We start from the raw sequence: 18,425 nt of genomic DNA, 5'->3' as shown, positions 1-18,425 counted from the left end.
GCAGGTAAGGTACATATATCAAAATTTTAAACGTCTCAAATGGTTGCTCCCTTGATCAAAAGCAGAAGCTGGGTTCTGTTTCTTTCCAAAGCAGAGAAATACCTCACCCACTGACATCTGCCAGCACAGCCACATGAGGGCTAACTCTGACTTGGACTGAGTCAGTTGCAGTTCTTACTCTTAAACCTTCATCCATGCTAGTCTCTACCTAAAACACTTTTATGATTTCTTTGTTAAACCAATTCCTGCTCATTCTTCCTATCTCAGCCTAAACATTTCTTCCTAAGGGTCTTTTCTCAATGTGCCAGGTCAGGTCAGCCCCATCTTGTACCCTACCTCTAACAGTTTTCAAGTTAAAACCAACTAGTTGTATCACTCAGATACCTTTCCCTTCCTGTAACATGTTATAACTGTAATTAATTTTTTAAAGTCAATCTTTCCAATTAACCTATAAACATGTTCCCCGCTACATCTCCAGTGTTGAAATGCACAGTACCTGAACACCTCCTCATATATTTGTTGGATGAATTACTATCATCTCGGAACCAATAGAGGTAGATTTCAAATCAATACACTTCAAGATATCAGGTGAGGCAAGGATTTTCAAACCCAAGATTATAGCTAAAATAAAGTATCTACCTTTCGAACTACAATTGCATCGTGGTTGAGATTCTCAACAAAAAAACGTATGGCACGAAGCGGTAACACTCGGTCATCTCTCAAAAGTAGAGACAAAAGCCCAATGCCTATATGTTCAAATTTCCAGGGCCTGAAAAGGGGCGGAGGGGGGAAATCACAAAACACATCATTCATAAAATCACTTTAAAAAAACAACCCTGTATTTGAAACATTATAATTTTAAGTTTCCCCAAGAATCAAAATAGGTATATTCAAAAATACTGCTCCTATCATCAGCCCCATACTTTCTAAACTCATGAATCAGACTACAACTTTTTCTGACAGTCATTCATGGCCTTCAGGGTAGAAACCTCCTATAATACTGAAGATAAAAGTTTGAGAATTAAAAAAATATATTTTTGCACTTACAAATTTCTCTGCTCCACACCATCTAGCAAAGTGTTTATCAAATTTTCATAGTTCCTTAAAAAAAAAAAAAATTCAGGTAAGGTATTGTTTTAATACAATACTAAGATGGGGCTCCCCTTGTGGCACAGTGGTTGAGAGTCCACCTGTCGATGCAGGGGACACGGATTCGTGCCCCGGTCTGGGAAGATCCCACATGCCGTGGAGCGGCTAGGCCCATGAACCATAGCCGCTGAGCCTGCGCGTCCGGAGCCTGTGCTCCGCAACGGGAGAAGCCCCAAGAGTGAGAGGCCCGCGCACCACAAAAACAAAACAAAACAAAACAAAACTAAGATGAACATCAAATAATGTAATATAAATTCAAATTCCGGCCAAATTCACCCTCCTCTTCTCATCACCAGACTATAAAGGGTCTGATGAGAAGAAAGCCAGAGTGAAAGCAGATGCGTAACCCTGGGAAAAGAAAATGAAAGGCAGAGGAAAAAAAAAAAAGTGCTAAGTACACTGAGCAACTCAACCATTCCTGAGTGGACATTCAAAAGTAAATTTGTGAGTAGTAATCAACTGGTTAGGAGTGGTCTACCTATATAACAACCCAGGTATACATGAGGTAGGCTATAAAGTTTATTATTTATATAGAACTGTTAGAAAAAAATTAATAAGCATATTCATAAGGCAAAGAAAAAAATAAAGTTAGGAAGGCTCCTGCTTCAGTGTTACCATTGAAGTGTTTTGGTCCCAAAAATCTAAAGGCAGTTTACTAATATCCTAGTAACAAATTTGTATAAATGTTATCGATCAATAAGTTATTATAAGAGATACGAAGAGACAAACGTGTTGAACTTGAATTTAAGATTTAATGAGTGGGATATGTGTACTACAAGAAAAATCAATTCATGTTGAAAAAAACATATGATATTAAGATAACTTTAGGGACTTCTCTGGTGGTGCAGTGGATAAGACTCCGCGCTCCCAATGCAGGGGGCCCAAGTTTGATCCCTGGTCAGGGAACTAGATCCCACATGCATACTGCGACTAAGAGTTCGCATGCCACAACTAAGGAGCCCGTGTGCTGCAACTAAGGGGCCCTTGAGCTGCAACTAAGGAGCCCACCTGCCACAACTAAGACCCAGTGCAACCAAATAAAATAAATAAATAAATAAAAAAGATAACTTTATTGTGAGATGGTGTTTTCTACCTCCATAGCTGAAAGTGACAATCAGAGATCTTCACAATAATTACCTCTTAACATTTTGGTATCTCTTCAGAATCAATGTGTAAATTTCATTAGGTAGTTACAGTGCATCTATATTTTAGAGATATTTAAAACCTACTATCTATAAAGTTATATGTCACGATAAGTAGGCATTCATAATTACCTTAGGGCATCAGCATTCCTTTCTTGTTGGCGTTTAAGTCCTTCTTTAATTTCTTCTGAGCTAAGCATTATCTGTTTGATAGACGGGTTTTTTGATTGTTGAAGTAATTCTGCTATTCCGACACATGACTTTGGAATCTTATTAAAAAGAAAAGCCAGGGAGGAAAATGAAGTACTGAAATACCACGGATGAATCTTCACAACAATATACTGAGTGACAGAAGCCAGATACCAAAGGCCACAAACTGTATAATTCCATTTAGATGAAATGTCCATAATAGGCAAATTCACAGAGAAAAAAGGTAGATTAGTGGTTTCCAGGGGCTAGGGGTATGGGGGAATGAATGGGAAGCAATTATTATTGGATACAGGTAAAGCAATTATACTCCAATAGAAACTAATTTAAAAAAATTATTGGGTACAGGGTTTCTTTTTCTGAGTAATTACAGTGTTCTAGAATTAGAGTAGTGATGGTTGTACAACCCTGAGAATATACTATTGTGTATATATATATATATATATATATATATATATATTCACAATAGTATATAACAGCACACAAATGTTGTGTTAAAAAGGTGAATTTTTTGGTATGTGAATTACATGTCAATTTTTAAAAAATTTTAAAGAAGAAAGCATAATCTAACAACAGTTGCAAATAGCAAGAGTATGTTTTGCAGAAAAGGAATACATTTAGAGCAGTGGTTTTTAAAACTGAGTATGGGGCTTCCCTGGTGGCGCAGTGGTTTTTAAAACTGAGTATGGGGCTTCCCTGGTGGCGCAGTGGTTGAGAGTCCGCCTGCCAATGCAGGGGACACGGGTTCATGCCCTGGTCCGGGAGGATCCCACATGCCTCGGAGCGGCTGGGCCCGTGGGCCATGGCTGCTGGGCCTGCGAGTTCGGAGCCTGTGCTCCACAACGGGAGGGGCCACGGTGGTGAGAGGCCCGCGTACCGCAAAAAAACAAAAAACAACAACAAAAAAAACAACTGAGTATGGACGTCAAAAATAATACTGCAGAAAAGAGGGGGATTCAACCACACTCACACGTCTTCTACCCATCTCCAATTCTGATGGGTGTGTAAATAGGAGTTTGAAAATTCTTGTATGATGATCTGCTATCTCTCCCCATTTGAGCTCCACTGAACCTGATATTTACCTTTTCATTTGTCAAATCATCCAATTTTAATCTTCACTATAAATTATGGAACCCTGTGGTCAATCTTCTGTGACTTTGACTAGTAGAACTGACCTCCTAAAATATAACCAACTCTTTGAAAAATGAGGCTGCAGACATACAGGGGATAATGGTAAATGCAACAATGTAATAACACTTTGTGGCCTCTTGGTAGAAAACCACCTAGTTCTCTCCTGGCCATGCTCCAGCTTCCTACTCTACCCTGCCATCTATAGTAATGATCACTAAAGCAGTAAAAGGAAACAGAATACAAATGCTTTAAAAAAAAATTAGAATCAAATGCCAAGAATATGATTACTAAAAAAACACAAGAAAATAATAGCATTTTGACAAGGCAGTGTTTGCACTAAAATTTGAATTAAAAAAATGATTTTGCTTACTGTGAAGTCCAAACCAATTGTTTCATATTGCCGATGAATCTTTTCTGCAAGATCATCAAACAGCCTCACTATTGATGGCTTTTCCAGGGACATTGCTTTGCTAAGCCCAGAAGAAACAATTGCTGGCCAAGTCTGTACAATACAGTCCCAATCATGAAGGTTTGCCAAGCATACACCGCTGTGATTTCCAAGGAGACAATACAAGGCACCCTGCAGGAAAAAATGATCAATATGGGAAACAAGAGGCACTGTTTAGTTGTAGCCAACTCACTTACATGTTGTTTTCAAATTTACTAAACACTGATTATTTAAATGCCTGGTACTGGTTATAAAATAGGTCCCCACATTCAACACGTTACTTTCAGAAACCTGAATTTGACACTTAAGTGCAATCCAGTAATATTTTCTCTAAGTCATTTAACAGAGGGTTAGCTCAAAGAATGGCTATTAATGAGGTAATATAGAAATGTGAAGATATTGCTTTTACGGACATAGCTTCCATTCTGATTCTCCTCTACTACATTTATAAAGGCTGTGAAATGTGTCACTCTTAGCATTTTAGGGTATAACATACAAAATAATTTAAAAAATTGTGGTTAAATCTGGTTGCCAAGTATTTCTCTAAGTATATAAAAACTAGGTTACTTAATTATACTGTGTACTTTTTACTCACAGGAGCTCAATCAATCAGAATGATTCTGATGACAGTAGGTACCTCTTTCTAAGGTACCCCATTTTAATGAAAAGAGCTATTAGTACCAAAACATTTTATTTCCTGAACATTCACCTGAACAATTCCAATCTGACTTCCTAACCACCCTGGGCTCTAATCCTCTTTACAGTTCTTATAAGATCACTGTAACTTCAATTTTACTGACCTAATAGACAGTTTCCAATTTTAAGCTTACTTGACTTGTCTGATTTTGTCCATTTAAACTGCTCTCCACAAGGTCGACAACATATCACCCAATGAGTTAGATCCTCTACAACATTCTTGAATTACACATCTGCCTTGGGGGTCAGCAATTCCATTACTGCGAAATTCTTTCAACTTTTCTCTACGTTTGAAAAATTTCGTAGTAAAACAAAACAAAAAACCCTATACCTTGAACTGCTGTTGCGTGACATCTTGCCTATCAGGCCGTAAGAACTCCAAAACCAGGGGAATGATATCTCTGCAACAGAAGTTATATGCTCCCAAGGCAGCAAAAAATGTTTGCTGGGCCTTATTTCTGACCTAAAGAAACAGTTATTAACAGATGACTTTTATTAAATGGTAGACAAACTACAAAAAAATTTCTAAATGAATCATTAAAACAAAGCAGTGGTAATTTAAATGTTTTCGTAATAACAGAAAAATATAACAAAGCACATAACTTAACAAAAATGAGTAAATGATAATCTTTTTATCAGAAGGAAAGCAAATTACCACCAACCATATCCATGGTTTAAGTTACACTGGTTCAGGGACTTCCCTAGTGGCGCAGTGGTTAAGAATCCTCCTGCCAATGCAGGGGACACGGGTTCGATCCCTGGTCTGGGAAGATGCCACATGCCGTGGAGCAACTAAGCCCATGTGCCACAACTACTGAACCCGCGTGCCACAACTACTGAGGCCTGCACATCTAGAGCCCATGCTCTGCAACAAGAGCCACTGCAACGAGAAGCCCGCACACCCCAACAAAGAGTAGCCCCCACTCGCTGCAACTAGAGAAAGCCCGCGAGCAACAACAAAGCCAAAAAAAAAAAAAAAAAAAAGTTACACTGGTTCAAATATCCTTTTGATAAAGGAGAGACTGAATGGAACTGATATGCATTTGTTCAGTAACATAATCAGCAGACTTAAACTTTTTATTCTGAGTTACTCTTAATGAGAAGGGTCAGATTTTCTCTTGTGTCTACACAAGGAAAATCAAAGACTTTCCAAAACACAGAACAACTTAACCTTTTCAATGCAAGCCTCAAGTATAGGCCACATATTTTTTTTTTTTGCAGTACGAGGGCCTCTCACTGTTGTGGCCTCTCCTGTTGCGGAGTACAGGCTCCGGACGTGCAGGTTCAGCGGCCATGGCTCACGGGCCCAGCCGCTCCACGGCATGTGGGATCTTCCCGGACCAGGGCACGAACCCGTGTCCCCTGCATCGGCAGGCGGACTCTCAACCACTGCGCCACCAGGGAAGCCCTAGGCCACATATTTTTAACCCAAGCAAAAGATTCAGTATAAATTTATAATCCATGAACTAGTTAAATAGTAATGAATAAAAGCAATACACTGTACATATTTCAAACTTTTTAAAATAATACTTTAGGCAAAATCTCTGGGTTAGATTGGTTTCCTAATTTACACTATTTTATAAAGACAGAATCATTGGCTGTACATGAATCTCTTTACTTTTCCCAGTTCTCTGTGTTTAGAGATAAATTTTTGGTCTTATGCTACCTGAAAGGAGGGACCCCACAATTCACATGGTATCAGCTTCCTGAACTCAAGCAGAATGCCTAGGAAGAATTATATGGCCGTCACAGACAGGCCTTCATAATGTGATTTAATTTAAGTGGCATCAACATTACACTAGCACTATCTACCAACGTTAGTTATATATTTTTAAAAAAAATTTGAGAAGCAATTACAAACAGCAAAAATAAACATTATTTTAAAAAGAGAAGCAAGATTAGTTTGAATATATGTCATTTAAAATGTAAATTTTCTTTGCCAATAAATTATTTAAATTCCCTTGTTAAAATGGGGATACTTTAGATTGCGTGTTACAAAATGGGTGAGAGGGGGCATGCCCAGACTGTTTGGACTAGCCTTACCTGACTGTATGAACTTGTAGATAAACGAAGAAGATCTCTAATCATATCCTGATGTACCTTTTTGTATTCACAACCCTCAACAGTTAGTGTTCGTAGCTACAAAAAAAAAAAACAAAACAGTGTAAATCAAATCTCAAAGTTTTTTACTAAAAGTTCATTTAATTATGAAGTAACACCAATAATTAAATATTTATTTGAAAAACTGTCATTTAAAAAAGTCACTGTGGGGAGTTCCCTGGTGGCTAGTGGTTAGGATTCCGGGCATTCACTGCTGTGGCCTGGGTTTAATTCCTGGTTGGGGACCTGAGATCCCGCAAGCTGTGCAGCACGGCAAGACAAAAAAAAAGGCATCATGATTTTAAAAAGCTATTTACCTCATGCTGCAACATTACTCTGTCAATCAATAGCGCTCTGATGTGTTGCTTTTTCCCATGGAGCTGAAAAACAGTAGCAAACACTTCAACATTTTCCCTAAATGACTTCAACAATGGTTCCCCTGAACCCCTTAACAAAAAATTAGTTCAAAGAAGGTACAGGATGGGCTGATGGGTACTGAAGGTATTTCATTTATTCTAAAATCATCAGACTTTTATTCAGTCAAATACTAAAAATACAAAAACAGCCCACTAAGAAAACTGCTTTACTCTATTAAATTTATAAACAGCCTTTCTGGGTAGTTGTGTATGTTTACTACAGAATATAACATTTTTTATTTTTGTAAAAATTATCTTTTAAGCTCTCCCCCACCCCCAATGTTCTACCCAGTCACTAAAGGCAGATGTCTGGAACTCAGACTGTTCCTCTTTCACACCTGTATCTCATTAGTCATCAAGTCCCCACAATTCCATCTTCTTTTAAAAACACCTTATCTCCACCCCAATGCCAGTGACTGGATTCAGGCTGTGCTTTCCCATCTGAACTATTATATAGTTTAACTAAAGCCTCCCGGCTTCCAGTCTCAATCGCCTACTGCTTATTGTTCACAGCGATGGCAGAGCTTTTCAAAATTCACTGAATTGAATAATGATCTTTCCAACATTTACATCAGATCTACTTAAGAACTTCTAATGACTCCCCCGTTGCTGAATGTAAAACTGAAGCATTTTCTTGGGCAAAACTAGAAATGACCTAGTTTACCTCCTGCCACTCTTCCCTACAAACACTGTTTGCTAAAGCATGCCATGTTTGTACATCTCCCTGCCCTGTCACATGCCATTCCCTTTGTCTAAAATATGTAGCACCCTGTGCCTAAACAATGAACTCATATAACCTTTTCAGACTCAATTTCAACAAAAGTCTCCTATAGAAGAACACTGCTATGAACATCAAATGGCTGACTTAAGTATACTTTCTTCCAGGCTCCCAGGGAAGCTTGTATTGACTTCTCTTGGAGAGCAAATATAACATAAGATTACATAAAATGCAATGCTTTAAAGTCATGCCTGTGGACAACCTATTTATACTCCTTCAGTTTCTTACATGGTAAGAAAGCTGTTGCCAAGTTATCAGACTTGAAATTGCCATTGAGAGTCCAGAGACTACCATGGAAATCGACAGAAGAGTTTGTCTCAGGGAAGTACATTTTTTCTAGGATCCTTTTGATTATACCATCATATAATATTTGAAAATCTACTATTTTTACTTATAGGGAACTTCCTCTGTATGGCAAATAATTGCTAAATCAGGTGGTTATATCAATATTATACACCTTTAAAAAAAAATTCAGCTTTAGGTGAAAATACTGACCCGATTTTCCATTGATTTCTTTACTAGGTTAAAGCTTTTCCAACGAGAGTCAAATTCATGCTTGTGAGATCCTTGGAATTGCAAAAGGTCTCCAGTAATCTGCATCAAAGAATTGCAAATTTTATATTTATGAGTCGTCAAGTCAAACCCGGTCATATTAACAATTATGCAACTGTTAAATGACAACTGTACCTTTATGATAAGAAACAAGGACTTGGTATCATCTTCTGAATTATTAAGTATGTGGTCTATAATAGGAGGAAAAGAATTTTGGTTAAAATATTTTAAATTACTATAGGACTCCTGATATACTAGTTAAGGAAGAAGAGCAAAAAACAAACGAACCAAAAAAAACCACTGCCTGATATTCTCACCATTTAGAATTTTAAAATGGTTAAGTAAAAGCACACATGCTATAAAATAAAATTTCTAAATATTTATTAATAAACATAAATTAAATACATATTTGTACTTACTAAGAAGTTTCCTTATGACCCTAGCAATTGTTTCTCGGTGGTTCTCTCTGGATAGATCTATTTTTAAAAAAATGAGAGAAAGCATTTTACACACTGAATGCTGACCAGAGCTTTGAAGTTTATATCAAAACAGTTATATCAAGAAGAGATAACGTATCCAGGAAAAAAACAAATGGGTCTGTATATGGGAAAAGAATCTAAAAAAGAGTGGAGATATATTTATATGTATAACAGATTCACTTTGCTGTACACCTGAAACTAACACAACATTGTAAATCAACTATACCCCCAATAAAAATTAAAACAAAATAAATAAACAAACAAAAAAAAAACAAAGAAAAACCAAATGGGTCTGTCTTTATCATAGTTGGTTAGTAGCTTGGCATGATACAGAATAACTTTTAAAACCTTCATATTTATAAGAACCTGCTTACAAAACTTTATTAGGCAGGCAAGGAGGAGGGAGATAAAACTATCTCTGCCAATATTTCAAAGGCTCTATCCTCTAATTAGAGGCCATAAATGCATAGGATTCTCTAATTAGTTGTGGTGACCCAAATCAAACAAACAAACAAACTACACCTAATTAATGTATGCAATGAACTCCGATGTTAATCCAGCAATAAAGAAGTGTGCTAAATTTCTATTAATGTTAGCTTCAGAACATTAAATTAACACAAAATGTTTTACGTAAGTATTTATATAAAATTTAACTCACTATGATAGAAAGATACTATAAAGATAGTTAGAATATGTAAGGGTTTACATCAAGTATAATACAACAGTTCTATAACAATTCTAACCATAAATGAGCATTACAATATATGAAAAGTCTGCCTTTGCACATAGAAAGCATCTATCTTTTACTGGCTATTCTTTATATAATAATTACACACTTTCTCCAGAAAAATCAAAGATAATATTAAGTAATTAATATTCATTCTACATATAAAAAAGAGACTAGAAAAACTGTAACTACAAAATTATCCCATTTTAACCCTTGTACAGTAACTGATGAAAACAGTCCATACAGATTTACTCAGATTAGGATTCACATACCATATTCAAGTCCAGTATACAACTTTGTCTCTTCCAAGGACACCATACTCGGTACCCTGTATAAAAACAAGAATGCTTGTATTTATTAATAATACCAATAAGGAGGCTTAAAGGGAAAAGTGTCATTGCTAGAATGTTTAAATGATGATCTTTAACAAACACAGATCTCTCATCTTCAGTACTTCAATTCTTTACTCTAGCTTTCTGAAGATTAATGCTCTATCTGTTTCAGTAAGGACAGTGTTATTCATCTTTAAAAAAAATGTTAATTAAATGTAATGACTTTAGGGGGGGGAAATTTACTGCCCAAATGAACATAACACTGATATTCAATACTCAAATGTAAAAGCTTAAATCTGATGTTAAACATTTATACAAGGAAAAGTCAGCTTTACAATGTTATAATAAAGGTTAAAACTAGACACCAAAAAAAATCACCATCAAATTTTACTGTAGAATATACAGCAGACACGCTTCTTTAGATAATCATTACCCCTCCTCTTAAAACCAGCTAAACTGATCTCTCCTGACATCTGCAGTAAAATGCCACTACTTTTGAAGATGTTCAGATGTAAAAATACTACATTAAAAGTCATTTTTTAGGTATGTATGGACAGATTCTGCTGGGGAATATGAACCTTTATATCTGAAATCTAAATTTTCTTTAATGAAAAATAAATAGACTTTATTTCAAAATATGAGATTCAATTCAATAACTTTTTACAAACAAAGCGATAATACTTTCTAAGAAAAGGAAGACAGGCACAAATGCCAAGGAAACATGGGGTAAGCGTATCCTATACAAGGCTAATTAGTAATAAATAGAAAATTTATAATTATTGCTCATAATTCATGACCTACACAACACTTGTAATGAAGAAAACACTATTTTGAAATCAACATACCCCTCCCCCATACTGTATTTTTTTAAGTTGAATTAATTAAGTTATCTCTACCCTAATATTTGGTTGTTATGAATTCTGGAATTTATCTAAATGGGTAATAACATTAAGATGACTAAAATGCCAATTATTTAACTATGTTCCTTGCCATAATGTGGATGGCAACAGTACTGTCCCAAGTTTCAAAACCAAGCCTACAGAATATAAACAAAGAATGGTAATATTTCATAATATAAAATGCTAATTTGCTTTTCAGAGAATTTCAAGAATTTCAAATTCAAATTCTTCTTAAAATCTGGTTTTCATTCCATAAAGTTTCAACTTTCGGCAACAGCTTGCAAACTTGAACATTCTGTAAAATTATGTATGATTGAAAAATATATATGTATCCAGAGTCCAGTCATTAAGAAATAAAATCAGATTCTTTCACACTGAATTTCAAGGGAAGTCCAATAACTTTACTGAAATTAGATTTGACCAAGAAAGAGAAAAGGCTGTGCTCACATAGTAACAAGCGTTAGGCGAAAGACTGTTACCCACCCCCCTCCACCTTCCCTGGTAAAGCATGGGGAAGTACTTGGCCACAAGCTATCACATGAGAGTGCATGTCCCCTCACTGCTGCTATAAACATAAGTTGTTTCCTAAAGTAGGAATACAACTGTACCTCACCCCGTCCATACCTAGTACCACACAGTACTGAACCAAGCATGCATTTTAATTATTGTCACAAAATTACTCTTAACAAATGACATTTTAAAAAGCAATCACTATAGTAAGCTATCCCGAAAATTTTTTTACTATATCAAACAAACCAACAAGCAAACAAAAGGCTATCAGTTGGGAATTTGAAATGTTTTTCTTATATGCCTTTCTGACTCTAATAACACCAATCACACTATAACTACATTTAATAACAAGTCTCATCTAAGAACCATGATGCTAATTCTAAAAATCCATGTGTCACTCTGAATTGTTTCCCTATCAGAAAAGTTGATGAAGTACTATCACTTATTACAATTATTTAGAAACATATCAACCTGTGTGGGCTTTTAAAATATTAAGTAATAGATTTAAATTAAAATGGCTTAGGCTTTTACTTTTAAAACCTGAACTAAAACACATCTTACACATCTCAAGAGTATAGAAGCCATCTGTTTAGACATATAGTTCAGCTTTACTTTATTTGTTCTTATCCATCTCAAGTTTCTTTTATGCTTATTTATCTAAGATTCAGCTTTAATTGATCTCTTCTTATCTAACAAATTAATTAAACTCTGATTGTATTGACACCTTTTACACCAAATGCTTCTCATTGAGTATAAATACATATTTATAACTAAATATTTCTTCTGATCTTTAGAAGAATAATTTTCTAAAAGAAATGTCTATCCATTACCCAAGTAAGACTTTATGATTGTATCTCTTTGTGGTCACATTTTAAGTCTACGTGTGCTGGGCTGTACTCTCTGATACGTAAATCTGCTCTTGTAACTTTTAGTTATGTACATAATCTTAGCTGAGTAGACTTAAAGTGCTATCAACAATTATAGATCTGCATTCTGATTAAACACTATAGTAGCAATATATACAATTTAAACAAAATATCATCACTCCCCCACCCCGAGTGAAATTCATTCTACTCATCACTGGTTCATTTTACAAACAGTAATATAAAAATAAAAGTATGACAAATAATTTCAACACAACGTATTACAAATAATACCATGTATACAATAATAATCAAGTTAAATCAGGTTCATAGCAACTACATAGGACCACCAAGCCACCTAATTTATAACAAAATGTGTTTAATATCTGTACCACTTTAAAAACAAAACAAAACAAAAAACTTGTACGTTTTCTACATCTATGCTATTTGTACCACTAGATGGCAATCTTCTTTAGATTTGATTAGAGTAGAACGATGAAAATAATCACTGGTGGGAAAGAAAGGATGGTGAAAAAGGAAGAAATGACCAGTAACATAAAAACAAAATATACAATACAAATCAAATATGCAAATGAAGGCTAGCTGAACTGTCATGGAACAACTGCAAACAATAATTCTCCCTTTCTGTAAGTGGAAGAACAACCTACCCTGCTCCAAATCCCTCCCCTCCCAAATGAAAACAAACATAAAAGGTATAAAAACCAAGCCACTAACAGATTTTGTTTTCCCTCAAGGTAACAAGTGTTTCACAACAGACAACTGGCCTGTTTCTGTGTTCTGTTATCCAGTTGAATCCTGGGCATAAACAATAGCTATAAACACAAATTAAAGGCTGGCTCTGACTCTACCATGTGAACAAAAGGTTGCCAAGTAAAGAGAATCTTACATACCGCTAGGTTTAAAATTAACTCTGAGCATAAGAACTATTTCCATGTCTGACACACAAGTTTTTTTAAAAATCAATGAAAACAGTCAGAAGGTGAAATAAGGAGAAAACAGGGTTACTCACCGTGGAGTAGTAACTGTTTCCTTTTCTGTGTGCAGCTCCCCCAGCAGAGCTGGGTAGTTTCCTGGAGGTGCCAAGAGAGGTTAGCTAGCCCTGCCCCTCATCGCATAACAACACATCCTTTCACATATTCATGAAATGGTCTCAACTCTTAGACCTTAAGTATGAATTTTTTTTTTTTTTGAGTGAAAAGTTAGTAAAAGCTGAGCTCCTAAGAATGATTTAACTAAGAATGACTTAACAGATCTATTGGAGGAAAGGGGGCACAAAGTAAAGAAGAAATATTTGAGATGAAAAATGATGACTCCTCTACCTTGAGTAACCCTGTTTTTATATATGTTAGTTTTTTGCATCCTGTGATAGCTGGTTAGACCTAAAAGATTCTAAAGAAATGGACTGCAAAAGGAGAAATTAATGACAATTTGAGGATTAAAGGCAAGTGTCCAAAATTCCTACATGACCCTGGAAAGACATAATCCAACTTCCACATCTATAAAGGTAGAACTATGAGTATAAATTATAGCACAAATGTTTCTATGAAATCATTAACTAAAGGTTCCAAGAGCAAAATAGAGAGGTTTAAGATTAATTCAGTAACCTTGGTATCTGACAAAACTGTTAAATTTCAAACTGAACTAAACTAAAAAAATTTACCCAATTAAGGGTAAATTAAACCCTCAAGGGACCTTATTTCATCCATCCTTTGAAACAGTAAAATTTAAAATATGTACAAGATACTTAGTAACCCTACGTTGCTAAAGGCCAAAAAGTACAATGTAGATCATTAGATATATAATTTACTTTATACTTAGGACAATCAACTCATCTCATCTAAGCTTTTTATTTTTTGTCAGTCTCTAATCACATAGCATAGAAAATTGTTTTTCACATGTGGTAGCCATTTCCCTGAACAATGGGATCCCATATACTCTATTAGCAATTAAGATTTTCTTACAGGAAAATTCAGAACTGAAATAAGCTTCTGGTTTTTTACTGCTGCAATTTGCCAGAAGACTAATACTACTAATACATGCACAAGGCAAACTTAATAAGTGATTCGACAAAAAATAATTAAAGCAGCTAGAATATTTTCCCTAATTGAGATTTATATAAGAAAAATGTAAGTTTAAATTTAAAAAAAGAATTGAGCTGCTAGGTGCTTCCAAAAACTGGTCTGGTATTTCAGAAAATGCAAAATGTCCCACAATACCACAGCCAAACACCACCGGATATCTTAGGCATCACACTAAAGCATTGGTCACCATTATGCGTTTCCTTTTCTCCCCAACTTGGCACATTTTACTCTATCTCCTTTGGAATAACTCATGTCCAAAATAAAAGAGTTCTTTTCATCTTCTAGTTTCAAATTGACCTGCTACTGATAATCTCCAAGAATTATGCTACAGATCTTCTTTCTTCAAACTAGGCAGTATGATTCACTATTACAGAACAATGGCACCATCAATTGAAATTATTTGATTAGTTCTTTCAAATCAATTTACACTTAGAAGATTTTAATAATTATTGACCTATATTAGAATAAGCATTTTAGAAATTTAAAAGGCTAACTTTATTTTATTTTACTTTAGTGAAAACTAACTTGCTATCTGCAAAAAAAAAGTCATAATGTTATATAAAGTCAATGGAAAAAGTCACATATTGCCAAAATAAATTAAAATTTCAGGTGAAGGTGATACCAGTTAGAAATTGGTTTTTTAAAAAAGGATTCTGTTAAGAACTAATTAAAAGCCCAGGGAAGACTTTACAAACTCTCTCTTTTGACAATTCAAAGGCAAAGGGATGCTCATTCATCTCTAACTGTACTTTGTATAATCATTACACTGAGTAGATGTACATAACTATAAAAAATCCTAAAAATGTGTACTGTTCAGTGATTAAAATGATTGAAGTTTTCCTCGTTGTATATTTTATTTCATTATGTACTATTATATATACAAGAAAATATATTTTATAATTAAAATATATAAACACATTTATATTAAACATAATTTTGTATTACTTTGTTAGGTTTTATTATGTCAAATTTTCATTAAGTGAAAATTCTAAACACAACACTTTTAAATCTAAATCATCTTTCCTTTTCAACTTTTCTGAAAAAAAACCTATAAAGGGATATTCGTTTCAATTTTATAGCTTATAATGTATAGTAAAATGGGCTAACAATCTGCTTAATTATCTTTTGTGGCATTAATAAGGTTTTAATAATATGGTATTGTTTTCCTTACTGAAAATGCATTTCATTATATACATATCTAACTGGCTTTATAATAACCAAATGGAACATTTGTCCTAATGCACATTTATTTCAAAGGATAAAGACTTTGCTTCAATGGCTCCATGCTGAAATGAACTGCAACGGAAACCTCTAAGCCTCCTGAGTGTATTGTAATCATCACTCAATACTAAAATAATCTAATTATATACACAGAAGATAAATGCTTTTGCTCTTAGATAAATTATTGGATTAAAGGACCACACTTCAACACATTCAAGCAGAACTAAGTTTACTGATATAATCAATTTGTTACGTATGAAATAGCTTTTTGGCATGCCGTAAGAGTTAAGTTCTTACTTATTACATACTGTTAAAGATCATTAGGGAAATCAAAACCATTTCTGTAGGTCTCTCATTTAAAAATATTGTTTAACATCTCTCTTGACAAAAATGAATTTTGGTAAAATTGCTCTTATATCAAACTATAAAACTGATGAAAAACAAAAGTTCTTTAAAAGAATTCAGTAAATTCCTAAGCAAACTTAAAACAGATTTCCTTACCTGAAACGACCCTACTTCTCCCTCTTAAATCTAATGAGTAATCTAAAAAGTTCAATGCCTAGAAACAGTTTTTAGATAAGTGAAATAAGTGGGAATTATGAAAATGTATGACCCCAAACAACTGATTATGCAGAATATGGAAAGACAAGCAAGCCACATTTTAAAACCATTCCTTGAAACATTTTAAGATTTTTGTTGCAAAATCAACAAATAATTCTCCCCTTCTGCTTTTCTGAGGGGCAAGGTTTCCTTACTCATTTTTGTGTGATTTTCATTAACTTATTCAGCAATGAGATGTTGGTGTTCAGAGAAAATAATCTAACATGGTATACTGAAACTAGCATCTATGTACTTGATAAGTGAGCTAAAGTTATATACAGCTGATTTCATTTAAACTCAATTTTTTTCAACTTAAATGGTAACACTGACAATGGACTAAATCAAGACATTCATTCGAAATAATAATACTCTGAAAAGCACTTGAATTTGTAAAAGCAACTTGGTGGATCTCAAAAGTTCAAAATCATAATGAATAACATAGAACAAATTTTTATTAAAAAACACCCCAGGTTTTTTGCTAGAAAATCCTTACCATTGATTGCAGACCAAAAAAAAAGGTGTTTTCCTTTCTTTTTTTAAAGAATTTATCTTAATTAACTCAGTAAACTAACAGATGAACTCAATATCTCTAAGTTGATATTTTAAAACTGATTAGCATTGAAAGTTATTCTATCCTGGTACCATATGAAAAATCTGAATAAAGCCCTAAAATTTATAGATCTAAACTGTGCCTCAGGTGTTTTTGGCCTAACAATGACAAAAAGGTTAAAGTGATACAGAAACAACACCAATAATAAAACCAGTGACTCATTATGTGACTAAGTCTTAAAATATATGCCAAATGGCAAAACAGCAAAATATGTAAAGTAGTTATTTTTACTTACAAGTTAGTAACTGGCTCTCCTTTCAAGGGAGGTAGGAGGTTTCCTGAGCCAATTAAACAGTTGTGTACTATAGTCAGACTCTGTAGAACATCATCTCTAGAAAAAATAAAAAGCATTTTCATATTTGAGAAGACTCCAAATCCCTATTTAAGAAAAAGCCTTGTAGAGTTTAAGGTGAAGTAAAAAACTTTATCAAGTGAGAATATACAAAATTAAGGCATAGAAATGATGAATGTTTTCAGTTTACCCTCTTAATAGTACAAGGTAATTAAACAGATATTTACTGATAATATTAGACCTGCTTACATTTAAACAGGCTCTAAATAATCACAAGTAACAACAACTGATTGCCCTTTGTGAAGCAATTCTGAATTTAATTCCCTATTTACCCAAAGATCACAACCACTAACAAAAAGGGAAAACAGCATTACAGAAGATTCTCCACTACAGTCTGTCTTTTAAAATGCGCTAGCTAGGGACTTCCCTGGCGGTCCAGTGGTTAGGATGCAGCGCTTTCACTGCCAAGGGCCCAGGTTCAATCCCTGGTTGGGGAACTAAGATCCCACAAGCCATGCAGCGTAGCCAAAAAAAAAAAAAGACTAGCTAAAAAAAAAGCAGTTCAGAGTACCACACAGCCAACGTAAGTCAATCATACTTCTTCTTCCTCCAAGCCCATTCCTACTGAATTTGTTTATCAGAATTTCCTGTTATTTGACACATAGTAATTTTCTTACTATGATTTTAGGAACTTTCAAAGATTCAAACTATAAAAGTCTAGTGGTCTCAAATAATTGTTTCGTGCTAAAGCTCTTTGGGGGAGAAACAATATCTTAGAGATATTTCTCTAAGTTATATTAATATCAATAGTATGAATTACTGAAAAGAAACAAGCCAATAAAATCTAAGGCGAATCTAGAAAAACAGGCACTTCCTTACAAAGGGGGCATATTTACACACACTTCCCAAAAGATGCACAAGTGACACTGTCACTAAAAGCAAACTAGAAAAACTAGAAAAAAACTGAGTTTTTCTATTTAAGATGTTTAAATATTATGACAAAATTTCTGTTATTAAACTATAAAATGGTTTTATATTATATAGTTTTATATTATAGTAATGTGATTAGAAAACCACTTAAATGTATTAAATGGTTTTCTGATCACATTTATGGCAGGCATTCAAAACACACATTGAAAATGAATACATCAGGGACCTCCCTGGTGGCACA

At 34.4% G+C, this 18,425-nt stretch overlaps 1 protein-coding gene across 1 annotated transcript in view; it reads right to left on the bottom strand.

Moving 5' to 3' along the window:
* The window catches only part of PSME4 (proteasome activator subunit 4), a 100,685-nt gene that overhangs the window by 19,941 nt on the left and 62,319 nt on the right, over positions 1 to 18,425 (bottom strand). The window contains exons 20-31 of the mRNA XM_004286518.4: positions 17,198 to 17,293; positions 10,098 to 10,153; positions 9,039 to 9,095; positions 8,755 to 8,810; positions 8,563 to 8,661; positions 7,191 to 7,253; positions 6,817 to 6,912; positions 5,105 to 5,236; positions 4,000 to 4,209; positions 2,424 to 2,560; positions 1,048 to 1,101; positions 640 to 769 (exon numbers count right to left, since the gene is read on the bottom strand). Coding sequence (XP_004286566.1) covers positions 640 to 769; positions 1,048 to 1,101; positions 2,424 to 2,560; positions 4,000 to 4,209; positions 5,105 to 5,236; positions 6,817 to 6,912; positions 7,191 to 7,253; positions 8,563 to 8,661; positions 8,755 to 8,810; positions 9,039 to 9,095; positions 10,098 to 10,153; positions 17,198 to 17,293 — 1,186 coding nt within the window. The remainder of the gene's footprint in view (positions 1 to 639; positions 770 to 1,047; positions 1,102 to 2,423; positions 2,561 to 3,999; positions 4,210 to 5,104; positions 5,237 to 6,816; positions 6,913 to 7,190; positions 7,254 to 8,562; positions 8,662 to 8,754; positions 8,811 to 9,038; positions 9,096 to 10,097; positions 10,154 to 17,197; positions 17,294 to 18,425) is intronic.

This window comes from Orcinus orca, chromosome 13, assembly GCF_937001465.1.
Source record: "Orcinus orca chromosome 13, mOrcOrc1.1, whole genome shotgun sequence".
Lineage (NCBI taxonomy): Eukaryota > Metazoa > Chordata > Mammalia > Artiodactyla > Delphinidae > Orcinus > Orcinus orca.
Note: the sequence above shows the minus strand (reverse complement) of the source record. Positions and strands in the feature narration are given on the sequence as shown.